The sequence below is a fragment of the Zonotrichia albicollis genome, chromosome 5 (genome assembly GCF_047830755.1).
Source record: "Zonotrichia albicollis isolate bZonAlb1 chromosome 5, bZonAlb1.hap1, whole genome shotgun sequence".
NCBI classification, from domain to species: domain Eukaryota; kingdom Metazoa; phylum Chordata; class Aves; order Passeriformes; family Passerellidae; genus Zonotrichia; species Zonotrichia albicollis.
In genome coordinates this window covers 71429459-71442503 of record NC_133823.1, presented here as the reverse complement: position 1 = coordinate 71442503, position 13045 = coordinate 71429459, and the positions used below count along the sequence as shown (strand labels likewise).

General features: G+C 41.6%; 1 protein-coding gene across 2 annotated transcripts in view; it reads right to left on the bottom strand.

The window, feature by feature from the left end:
• TNIP3 (TNFAIP3 interacting protein 3) overlaps nt 1–13045 on the bottom strand; it is a 48932-nt gene that overhangs the window by 11765 nt on the left and 24122 nt on the right. For both annotated transcript variants that reach the window (XM_026792536.2, XM_074542043.1), the window contains 6 exons: nt 8291–8377; nt 6747–6836; nt 6140–6205; nt 5126–5257; nt 2905–3033; nt 539–655 (listed from right to left, as the gene is read on the bottom strand). In XM_026792536.2, the coding sequence (XP_026648337.2) occupies nt 539–655; nt 2905–3033; nt 5126–5257; nt 6140–6205; nt 6747–6836; nt 8291–8377 (621 nt within the window). The remainder of the gene's footprint in view (nt 1–538; nt 656–2904; nt 3034–5125; nt 5258–6139; nt 6206–6746; nt 6837–8290; nt 8378–13045) is intronic.

The following is a 13045-nucleotide window of genomic DNA, read 5'->3' as shown; positions in this document are numbered from 1 at the left end:
AATAGTGCACCAAGTATTTGAGTTGCTCAGAACAAAGATTAAAAAATAAATAGATACAAATCTATAGTACTTGGAATGCAGGTTATGAATGCAAATGGTTTGCTTCACACTTAGAAAAACTGCAGTGCCAATGCTCTAGTCTTCCAAGACTAGGATCTTTGGATAATTCTCCACAGTGGCAACTTCTAAGATAAAAGGATCAGAAAACACAATCAGGAATTAATGACAATTAGCATTCCCTGTGGATGACATTCAGACTCTAACAGAGAGCTGGACACCTCCAGGAGTCAGGAGAGCCATTTTGCTGCTTTGAGTCCTCCACAAGCCCTTGCTCCAGTCCTCTGCCAGGACTCAGTTTCACTTTGTGGACTCTGCTGTGATGACAGCATCTGAGGAACCATCGTTCCAAAGGGCTGTGGCTAAACTGGCTCTTCCTTTCAGAAGCTCCACACAGCAAGTCTACCAAGCACAATCCCTGGGAGAGAAGGGAAAATGATGCTGTGTGAAATCCATCCAGGCTCACTGGAGCTGTTCTTACCTGCTGTTTAAGAACTTCAAGTTGGGTTCTCATCTCCTCGATGCTGTTCCTGTCACCCTTCCCTGGAGGAGTCCCAACAACAGGTGGGTGCTGCTTTTTCAACGTATCCAGAAGGGCCTGCAACATCAAACAGCAAAATTACTAAACAGAGATTCACTACATGAAAAAGAAAAGAATATCCTTTAAAATTATTAGGAAGAGGTTTCCCTTTCACTTGTAGTTGCTTCAATTATACACACTGGATATAAACCCACTTCACTACAGTAAAGTCTGACTGAAACGGTTTCTTTTCACAAAAAGCAGGGATTCCTACACATGGAACAAAGTAAAACCTCCAGCTTGAGAGGAAGATGTGTCGTCTCCATAGCTTGTCACTAGAGGGAGTTGCGAATACACACAACACTGGTACCACTCTTACCTGTTCTACACTAAATTCTGCCAGAATTTCACACTTAAAGTCCTTCTCAGACTTTATTTTTACAGTACTACACAGCTCTCCCTTTAACTGGAATAATTAAATCACTCCTACATCTCTCTGTCTATAACCACACATTATAAGTACATATTATTTTCTTTACTCAAGCACAAATACTAAGCAGTTCTTTTCATTCTCTCACATAAAATACAAATCCCTGACTTTATCCCTTTCACAAATTTACCCTTTTAGAAGCTGAATTCATGCTGATGATCCTCAGCCCTCCCTTGCTCTCAGACTCAAGCAGGAAGGATGGAAGATATTTGGAGGGGGAGGAGGCAAACGGGGAAGAAATGGCCAAGCAGGAGAACCAGTATCCAAAGAAACCCAAGGGTTGGAAATAATTATCCAAGGCCCAAGGAAAATCAAGCACTTTCCATGGAAGAACAGAAAAGGAAAGCTTTTTATCTGATGAGCTGATGTGCCTAAGAATTGTGCAGAAGTGAAACTGGTTATAATAGTGGCAAAGCTTTTGTTCCATGCCAATACATTCAGAAGGATGAACCTAAAACTGGGAGGGTGAAAATACTGATTACTGATTAACCCTTCTTCTGCCCCTTTGAATCTCCTTTTAACACCTTTTTGAGGAGGTTCTACAACTCAGAATTATGGAGGGGAAAAAAAGGAAAAATCTGGAAAATCAGTCTTCAGAAAGCTAATGGTAAGGTGAAGATTATTCCTAAACTGCATTTGGACACAATACTGTGAGACCCTGCTTTATCCACTCACACAAAAAGAAGAAAAAGTTGTTTGATTGCAGAGAATTTGTAAGAATTTCAAGTGGCTGAACCTGAGATAGCAGGGGAATAAAGTTAAAAGGGCACAGAGGGTGCCTTCCCATCTCATCTACATTCATGACATGAGATTTTAAGGATGCAAATGCACTGAAAAACAGTAAATTACTGTTGGGAAAGTGTATAAGAAATTGATGCTTCATTTAAAAGAATGGTCTATACACCCCATCTGTCTTATTATAGTCACATCATAACACAGCAAAATAAAACATTTAAATAAGTTGTTTAACAAACAAGGCATTGAATTAAAGTTAGACTGGAGCTTTGAGCAAGTCCTGTCAATGCATTTCAAAAAGAGCTATGGGTCGTGGGGTTTGTCAGATTTTTTCTTACGGCAGCATTATGTTTTTGGCTTGACTTTTGCACATCATGGCCCTTTAGGTTATTAAAACACTTATTCAAGTTACACAGCAATGGTTACTGCAATGCATTTCCTCAGGAAGTGTTTGTGGTTCACCATTAAATACAAAATTGTTAGAAAACACCCACTGCTTTATGTGATCTTTTGATTAAACAAAATTACATTTATTACTTTCCCTCAGTTAAAAAAAAATAATTCCATGTAGCTATTTAAAGACAATTTCCTCAGTGAGACATATATACACATAATATTATAGGTATGAATATGCATATATATGGATTTAAGCACTAGGACAGGACTATGTCTTCTGAAGAGAAGCCATCATTCTCAAACACAGAACACGTGTAAAATGAGTTTTTAAGCTGTGTGACCTTTCTTGTCAACCAGAGTCTTTCACTAGGTGCATACAGGAGCATCTTTGTGCCATTTCCTCTGCTCTGAGGAGGGAGGGTGTAGGAAGGGCTTAGACATGACATGCAGAGAGGTTTCATAGGAGAAGCCAAACACTCTGTGAATTTTTCTCCTTGCAATGCAACCCTGCCAGCAGCCAAGGAAGGAGGCCCTGCATGCACAGGTCTGAGCTGAAGTGAGTTCTTGCTCATTCCCCAGCTCCCAAATGGTGATCATGTGTTTGCCACCAGGCTGTTCACCCAGAACTGAAAAGCTGCTACCTGGTAGGCCAGGGACAACAGAGATGCCACAATTAGAGGAATCAAGAGCTCACTCCTGCTCCTACCTTGTTGAGACGACTTATTTCACTCTCATAGTATTCCTTCCTCCTGGTCATTGAGGCATTCTTCTGCTTCAGGAGCCTGTTCTCTTCCTTCATTTCATGGAGAGCTTCACTAAGGACTTCTGTGTCTTTCTGGGATGCAAAGATACAGAGAGATGCTGCAGAAATGCAGATGGAAGCATTTTTCAAGAACAATTTTCCAAATAATCTTCTGTCTGACAGATGTGCCGCATTTTTGTTGTCCCAAACACAGCTGGGAAGCCAGGCAGCAGGAAGGCAGATCATTAGCACACCCTGATATGATAAAGTCTGTAGAAATTGTTTTGACCACTCACCATATGATGAGGCAGAGACAACATACCAGAATAAATCCCTGCTCTCGGCAGTCGCACGAAGGCATGGGAATGCTGGCAGGCCAAGCAGATCAAAATCACACCCACAGTTACCCCAAACCTGCATTTCTCTTATGAGAAAATGAGAGAATTATTCTCTCTACTGAGAGAATAAGACCATGGCTAAATGCTGGTGGGGGCCCAGCCATTCCCAGTGCCATACAAATTTGAAGATGAAAACAGAAAAAAAAAAAAGTATTTCAAATATTTTCTGCAGCTGCTTTATGTGAATAAAAATGTGAGATCCAACAATCACAGGCACAGCACACCACAGGAATGTTTGTTTTTTTTTTTCCTGTGTAAAAGGCTCATCTCTGTGCAGCCAGTCACAGTTTGGGCTCATCAGAAGTTCATCACTGTGTGCTAATTGAGCCAGGGAAAAACACCCCTGAGTAACTTGCTTGCATATGAGGAAGTTTGACTCTGCTGTGCTCTAAGTTAGCTAGGACATTTCACTTTCTCCAAAAACCAGGCAAGATTCGCAGGGTATCTCTGCAATAAGTATAGAAACTCATCCAGCAGCTAGCTCAAGCTGACAAGCACTTACTGGCTGAATGTGAAACTTTCAAGAAATTGCAGATTTAAGACCAAAGTTCAATGTTGGTTAACCTGTCCCCACAAAAAAAAAAAAAAAAAAAAAAAAAAAAGGACTATATTGTCATTTAGTTCATTATTCATATATGCAGTAAAAAATCTCAGAAAGTGTACTGCTGATCCTTATTTTTATAAAATGGTAGCTTTTCCATCAAAAGTCAGGCAGTAACATGAACAAAAATATGGACTGCCTCACACTGAATCAACACTGAGAGCAAATACAGGCAGTGATTCAGCAAGTACATAACACAGTTTGTCTTAAAACATGTAAATTGTTCTGTGGATTTGGACTCAAGTGTGTTTAGCTGGGACTAATTGATAAGCAAGTAAGATGGACGTTCTGCCTTTGCAGATGTAAGCTAAGGGGGTTGCATTTCTTTTCCTGCAGCAGCTAACTCACATCTCATCTGAGCTGGAAGTGATGCAACTGCCACTTGTTTCAGGTCACCATGTGAATAGAGAAGCCCAACTTCAGCCATGGTCACCATCCAGCAGCTCTCACCAGAGGTCATGGAGTACATGACACCATGAAGCAGAATGAGCACAGGAAGCACCTCTCTGTGGGGTTTCTAAAATGGAGCACAAAGTTTTATGTAGGTGCTCATCATTCAGGCTGGTGGTATTACTGAGGTGGGAATCCAGCTCAGGGATCTAAATTGAGAAGCAAAAGCCCACAAGGAGTCCTGGGAGAGCAGCCCAAGCACTCTGAGGGTGAGGTGAACACAGCTCTGGAGCAGCTGATCAGCCCAGACAACTGCACTGCCAGTGTCAGTGATATCTGCAGGGAGCTGAGACAGCTGCACATGTATGAGAGCCTGTACTCAATACCAAAACCTGGGGGCTGGAGCTGCATTCACACCTTGAGCATTTCTTGCCAAGCACTTTGTGGAACATCTGCACAGCTGTTCCTCTTGCATTTGAAATACCTGCAGCATTTTCCTTCCCACAGAAATTCACCCTGAACTGAACCGTGAGGAGGGAAATCTGTGCAGTAGAAATCAGCCTGCCCTTGACTCCCCCCCCACACACAAATGTTGTGCTGTCTGCCACTCACATGGAAATGACTCTTTCTCTACAAACAGTTCTGTGATGAGGCAGCTCAGCAGCCTTGGGCAGGCTATTGAGGAGTCACAGTCTCACCTCTGGGCTGTGCACAACCCACACAAGGGGACAAAGGCCAAAGGCAAGAGAGAGCTCAGCGCAGAGCACACCAGGGGTGCCACAAGGCACCCTCCTACCTTTTCCTGCAGCAGCCTCTCCCTGCCCAGCACTTGCCACCTCTCCTCCTCCAGACGCTGCCAGTGCCTCTCCTGCTCCAGCTCGCTTACTCTCCTCTCCGACACCTCCAGCCTTGCCTTCATCTCTGCCAGCTGGAAAGCAAGTGACACACCATGCTGGGCTCACTGGGCACTCTGCAAGGCACAGCACCTTCAGGGTGTTGAGCCAGAGGCATAAAACAGTTCCAGATGAAATGAGGAAGAGCCATTTGGATTGCTCTTCTCTTTGGGGGAAAAAGGAAAGGAATTATTCAGATCTCAGCAAAGCTTTCTGGAAAATATTAGAGAGAAAATTTTTCTGATAAGCACATGAATTCACTCTATAAACTTCCTGTTCATAGCAGGAAACAGTAGATGAGAAGTGTCAGTCAATGAACGAACTTGGGTTCTGGAATACCAGATAAAATTGTAAGCACTCAACTTCACTAGGCAGCTGATGATAATGTCTGCAGCAATGACACCACACAGCCACAAGCAAGGAATAACAGCTATGTCAATTGGATCTTGGATGGAAAAAAAAAAAAGAAATGAAAATATTTCTTTACAATTCATTTTGAGAGTCTCTGCTTACAGAGGGCAACTTTCATGGAGAATTTATCCAGATTTCACAAGAGATGGGACAAGAACCAGCATAAGTGTGATGATGTGGATCAGGGGCTGAGCACACTAGGCTGATTTTCAGTTAATTGTGCTCTCAGTTATGTGCAATTTTCACTACGGTGTGGAGGGCATGAAGACCTCTGCTGTCATGTGCACACTGACCCTAAATTTCAGGGACATTTTGCTTCTCTGGTTAGTTTGTCCTACTGAAGACTGACACACTTGGGCTTCACTTTTATGTGATGAAGCTTTTTCAGTTTGTGAGATCAAGACAAAGTAAGATATTTACCATGGCTATGGTTGGCTGGTATTTAAACACAGACTTAACTGTCAGCAGGTGGCACACATTGCAACAGAAGTTGTCAGCATTGTTACCTGCTTTTCATAAAGCTGTTTCATACTTCTAAATTGATGATCCCATTGCTTGTTCACCTCCAAAAGCTGTAATTACCAGGAAGGCACAGTAAATAACACTTATTTCAACATTTTCAGTAAATCAAAAACAGACTGGCATTCTAATCCTCTGTCAGTGAGTGCTCCCAACCTCCTCATCATCTGGCCAGTTCATTTATTTCAGAAGAAGCAAGTTGAAGGTTTGGCAAGCCTTGCAGCCCATCTGCCAGTGCTTTGGTATTTCGGTTAAAGCACACGAACATTCAGGAAGCAGCACTCAGGAAACATGCAAATACACAACAAGCTGCAGGTGGATCATTTGCAACACTGCACAAATCCCAAGCTTCAAATCCTAAATGGCCAAGGGCTTTCCTGGTAGTTTTCTATAGGTTCCATGAACATATTTCCCATTAAAAGGTCTTTGACTTCAAACAAATGAATGGAAGACTCCTACTGAGTGTTCCTTGGCCTTTAGCAATAGGGGTCATTAATAAAATTTGCCCTTTGTACTAAATAAACCTCTGCCCTTCCAGATCCATAGGCATGGTACAATCAGTCACCATGTGCTTGAGGGAATATTTAGGATTACCTCTCGTCTCTGTCTTTCCAGTGTGAGGATCTGTTGCTCTGGAGAATTGGATGATAAAGGCTTCTTTTTGCTCAGTAACGTGTGCCTTGACTGGAGAAAAGCAGTGTTCAAAAATTAATGCTTCTGGCCTGTTCTCTTCAAGATTCTCATGTAAGGTTCCCATCCACCCTGACAGGTGCACATAAAGAAACTGATACAAACATTTTCTTAGACCAAATTTGTGTCTAAATTCCTTCACACCTGCTGGCAGCTGATCCTGGAGCATACATCTGCTTTAAACCCACTCAGGTTGTGTTTTAATTGAAGCATTATGCAAATAGCCACTGAAATAACTGGAATTGTATGTGTTTGTACCATCTGAGACACAGAACACAGAAGAGGATTTTAATTATCTTGCAGATGACGATACAAACAAGTAGTACAAGCCACAAAAGTTGAGCATGACTTGGAGAGGGTGTAAGTAATTCCCCTCATTTACAAGAACTAGAATAATTAGGAGGATTGCCCCTGGTAAGTGCTTGCAAGCAACACAGAAAACAAATAGGCCATTTGGAGAAATTTAGTAGATCAGTCTGCAATTGTTCCATTTTTTTAAAGTGTGGAGTTTTACCCATGCAGGACAGCAGAAGCTAGACCCTCATTTTTAAAATGGCAGTGTTCTATATCATAATTTCCAAGAAGTTTCTATGGATTATCATGAAAACAAACATGTGATCTATTAGCAAGAGAGAGAGAGAGAGCGCTGTACTGGAAAAAAAGAGACAACCTCATAAAAACAGAACATGCTTTGGTCAGATACATGCTCCAGGATTTTTGTTTCCCTCCCTAAATTCTCAACCACTGTATGAAAAACAAGAATAATGGTGTGAGCCCTTCTGAGGTCTGGAATAAATTTTCTGTAGATAGAGAATTTAATGCTGAATACCAATGAAGATCAAAGGACAGTGTTGCTGTGTCTTTTCAAAGGCAAAAATCCCAACCACATATTTGCCCCATGGCCAGTCCTGCTGAACTCTTGATGTGGAGCCCTTGACTTCCAAGCCAGAAAACACTTAATCCCTCTCCCTGTAGCTCACTGACATGTTTAATTTAGAGTATCTGAAGAAATACCTGGCAGCTAATGGAGTTATTCCCACGCTGAATTGCTTTCAGCATCTGGGCCTTAGGCATATATTGAAGAGCATGTTTAAGAATAGCAATAAAGTGAAAAGGACAACTCACAAATGTAACAACTACACATACACTAGGCACCAACTAGCCCAAATACTGCTCACAGGAGTTATGGGGTCACTCAAATGAACCACTTTGCACTCTTTGTGCAACTTCTAGAGAGAAAAAAAAAACCATTAGGAAAGGGCTTCTTCTAAGAATGCTATTTGCAAAAATAATTCTAACATTTCCATCCACTCTTACACAGTTTAAATAACTCAGAAAAATCTAGTAGAGCACAAAGATTAGACCATAATTGTCAACCTACAAAGGGACCTGCACCAGCTCCTGTTAGTCAGAAAACACTTCAGAGAAGAGCCAGCACAGCCACTTACCTGCAATGGTTCTGCTGGAGCTTCCATGTGACTCCCACCTGCCCAGGTGCATCCAAGCTGGCCTGGAGTGCTTCCTTCACTGCGGCTCTTGGGAGGAAGAAGAGCAATGAAACAGATTTTATGCTGGCTAAAAGTGCTAGAGAATTTCTTTCAGACCCAGAAGGTCCAGGAGGGCTGCCTGTGGGAGCAGCCACGGTCCAGAAAGTAGTGGTGGAATTCTGATTTTAACCTTTTCCTCTTTCCTGGCTGGGGCTTCCCAGAATGGATGAAGCACAATGCCTATGACTAATGTGCCAGGCAAGGCAGCTCTCAGCTTTGTGTGCATGGAAATCACAATTGCCTGGCCAGTTCCCCCCAGAGAGGAAGTTGCATCTAAGGGAAGGAAGGGTATTTGCTTTTTCAGTAAATAAGAGGACAGGCTTTTCTATCCCTGCTTCCAGTTATAAAAAAGGACTTCAGTAATTACAGCAATTATTGACACTAAGAGTGAACTATCAGAAGAGAAAAATGAGTGAGTCATGCTTCTAAAGGAGCAATAGCAAAGTCTGTTAACAGCTACAGGGAAAAGCACCCCCATACAAAAACCCCAAGATGTTTAGGGGAAAACCAACACTGGAAAATTGATTTGTTTCCCCAAAGAAAAGCTGCACACAGATGAAGAATGACAGATGTTTTATTTACACTTCAGCCACTTGCTTTACCTGAGCACGGATCCAGCTTAAAGACACTCCAGACTTGGGTACTCAAAGGCAGCCAACACCCCAAACCTGTGCCTCAGGTTCCCACTGGGAGGAAGATGTTAGCCTTACCAAGTTAAACTCACAGAAAAGATGAACAAAGAAAAGGCTTCCACAGACTTGCTATCAAAGTCAGAATGAAACAGAAAAGTGCAAAATGTTCTCGTCTTCAGTCTTGGATTTATGAATAATAATGGCTTTCAGAGGGAAGCATAAAAGAAAAATTCTGCTTCCTATTGTGGAAAGATCTCTGGGTCTATGGCTTCTGCAGCAGCAGCAGAGGTTGCTCATTTCCTTTTGAAGGAATGAAATGAAAGTTTGCCTGTGAAATTTGACATAATAGAAACCCCTCTTTCAATTTCCAAAAACAGATTTAGAGAAAGTAAAGCAATCCTGTGACATGCTGAAATTTTGCAGCCACATTCCAGATCTCTGGTTCACAATGTGTGACTAAGCAACTCCTCTTTTGCCAGATACAAACCCCAATTTGGAAGAAAGCTACTATTTTATAACATTTGCATATGAAATATGTCCTGTTACCCTGAGGTTCTTTCCATTTTTCCCTGGTTTATGGAGCAGACAGAAAACTTGTGGTGAATGAAGAGAAAAATTCAAAACCAAAGGTTATTTTAGTGAAGAAATTGGAAGAATTTCATCTGTACCTATATCAAAACTAGACATTGAGCATATCAGGTGCAGCACTGAAGACTATTAACTGGTGCAGAACAGCACCAACACTGGGCATCTGCTTAATAAAATTAAAATCCCAAACATTCCACACTGCTCTTGCGGATGATGATGCTGTCCCTCCCCCAAGCTCCCACTCTCACCAGTCTCATCCCCTCTCCAGCAGCAAGCTCACTTTTGGAGAAAGCTGAGGCTGAACAGCTGCACTTTATGGTCTGGCCTGCAAGGGGAGGCAGCCCCAGGTTCTGGTTTCCCCACACGAGCACGATGGGATGTGGTGGGTGAGGCGCCGAGCATCCCCACAGCGGGGACAGAGGGGCAAACCCAGGGCTCAGCCCCACTCCTGAATCACAGCTCCCACTTGAAAAATATTAATGCTCAAATTACTTTGAAGAGAGGATGAGGCTGAGACCTTGGTTGATTCTGTAACTTAGGTCACAACAGTTTCCTGGAGAGCTGAGTCGTTTCCTGGAAAGCTACCTGGCCATTAGAACACTAAGTTCTTGTTAGTGATTCCTTCCTGACTGCAATAATGCAGATGATTTACATCATAATCACAATAAAATTAATGATTTTACATAAAACTGGACAGAACAGAAGACTCAAGTACTTGTCAGTGCCTGTCTCGTCCAGCTCAGCATTCATAGGTATAATTGTTTGCCATGTAAAAACAGATTGGAGAGAGAAGAGTATGCCTGAGATCTGTATGAACAGAAGAAATGGCAAAAAGTAGGGAAGAAAAACTCAAGCTCTTCAGAGGTGGTGGTATTCTTCCAGCAAAAAACTGGGAGGCTGAAGCAAAATCATTGCCTGTCTCTGTGAAAACAGTTAACAGCACCAAAAAGAAAGAGGAGGAGATAGCAGCATTCATTTTCATTGATATTGCAGTGATAAAGACACTACATTTCTTTATGTTTACTGCTATCAAGAAAAACTTGGTTGTACAACAGCACTGCAGACACCTGAGATATACAGAAATCCTTGAAAGAAGGACACTTTGAGACCTATCAGGTTTCAGAATTCAAAAAGCCCCATAAATCTTTAAAAGCATTTATACTTGGTTTAAAGCTATTGAACAAAACTGTCGGTTTGAAATTGCTTGGAAAATTCCAGTTGACAATCAGACTGTAAATGCAGTTACAAATCTAAAAAATCTGTCAGGTATGGAAAAAGCTGCTCAGAAAGTAAATAGGAAAATTTGCTGCCCCTCACACTTCCTAAGTTCACTCCCAAGTGGCATCTTACAACAACTTAGAAGCCTCTTATTAATTTCTATTTTATTTCCAGGATAATCTGTAATTTCTATTAGTAGCAGCTTTGAGATTGTTGTTTTGTTTTCTTTTCATGTCCTGCTAAAAAATGAAAAGTATTTTAGTTTGTATTCTAGGATGACCTGAGCTTCCTGAGCATAAAGGCCTTTTAGGCATCTTTGGGAAGCTTGCAGTGGGAGAAAAATCAGAGCCTTGTAGCTGTGGCCAGCACTGAACTCTCTCACAAGCCTCAGCACCAGAAGATGATAAAAGTTCTCATTTTCAGAGTGCTGGATCTTAATTCTGGGAACAACTTGTGTCACAGTATTACAAAATATCACTCAAACTCACATAATGAAAACCATTTCTCACTTCTGAAAATTCTGTCTGTTCAGTAACTGCAGTGAAACCAAGACTCACTAAAAGGCCTGATGCAATCAAATGGGAGGCTTTCCTTGATGATGATAAAATCATACAAAATGACAAAGTAATTTTTTTCCTAGCTGGTCATGCATCTGCTGTGTGGTTTGTTGGGGATTTTCTTTGATTATTATTTTTTTTAATTTATTGTTCTGTTAAAGACTAGTAGAAGCTAGAGCTAGATTCACTCTGAGATGACTTGGGTTAAAATTTGGTGGCTTTTCAGGAGCCTTCACTTTGCTTATGTTTCACTGAGCTCTGTTTTTGGCTTTATTACTGAAGCTGTTATGCCAGCAGTGTTTGCCACAATATCCATTTTCCCATTCTGAGGCATGTGCAAAGTGGTAAAAAATGAGAGATTTTAGCTGAAGAATAAAATTGGCTCTTGAACCAGAAGAAGAATCTGCCTCCTCCTGCCCCAACCTGGCCCCTGTGGCTCACCAGAGGTGTGCTAAAATGGGATTTTCCCTTCAGTAAGTGTGCCAGCCTCAGCCTTTTGTGCTGCTCAGTTACATCTTCCCTCTGACAGAAAAAGAGGTGCAGATGCAAATTTGTGTCTTAATATGTGGGAAGCAGATAAAATTAGAGCAAGACATGGTTTCAGAGTAAATCAAAATATTTGAGCACAGGCTCCTGCTTCAGGATTTCCTTTATCCACTAACCATAAGGGCAAGGCCTCTCAAGTACCTAAGCATTTGCAAACTCAGGCCTGCTGATGAAAATCCAAGTTCCACGTGAAAAGAATTGGATGACAATTTGCCAATCTCAAAAATGCAAATCTATTCCCTTTCCTGGAATGGAGATTGCAGCATCAGGACAAGCTGCAACTGAAGGAATCATAGACTGAAGGACGTGCTGAGAAGTTCATAAATTCTTATGGAAAAAAATCCTGGCAAAAAGGGGAATTTGTTTAAGATACTTATAGATTTGTCTTGAAAGTGATTTAAGGTCAGATGGAAATGCCATTCTGCAGAGTGCAATTTGTACTCTTCACTCCAGAAAAAAATGTTACAGAATGAAAATGACCTGCTGTCTCTGACAAATAACTTCCTGATGAATGACTGACACTTAGGGAAGGGCACACTTTTGTTTCATTATTAACTTTTTCTTAACTCTTGAGCATTTCATTTGTCCCTCATTTCAAGTGCCAATCAGCCTCACCTCCCAAAATGCTATTTTCTCGTGTGAGGTTCTTTTAGTATTATTTCATAATCTTCACAAATTCTACTAGGTGTTAAAAATTTGCCCTCCTTTCCCAAAACACAATCCAAGACAGGTACTCCTAGCACCTTACACTGAGGTTGTTGAAGCTCAGCAAGACTGTCAAGCTGTCACTCACTTTACTCCCAGCTCAATAACCAGCCAAGTGACAAGCTGTGACATAGGAATATGAATAAAAACCAGCCAGCATGTGTCTAGTGCAGCAATATTGCTGAAGTATTCCTCTTTAAGCTCTGAACACCTCACACATCCATTTTAAAGGTAAGAAGTGCCATAAATGCAAAGAGTGTAAAAGCACCACAGAGTGTAAAAGCACCACAGATTAAATACTGCCACTGTCTCCTGTGTGGAGCACTGCAGCGCTCCTCAGAAAGGGTGAGCACATCCTTTCTCTTTCCTCCTCACATTGCCCATATCCCCCAAATCCTTTCCTATGTCTC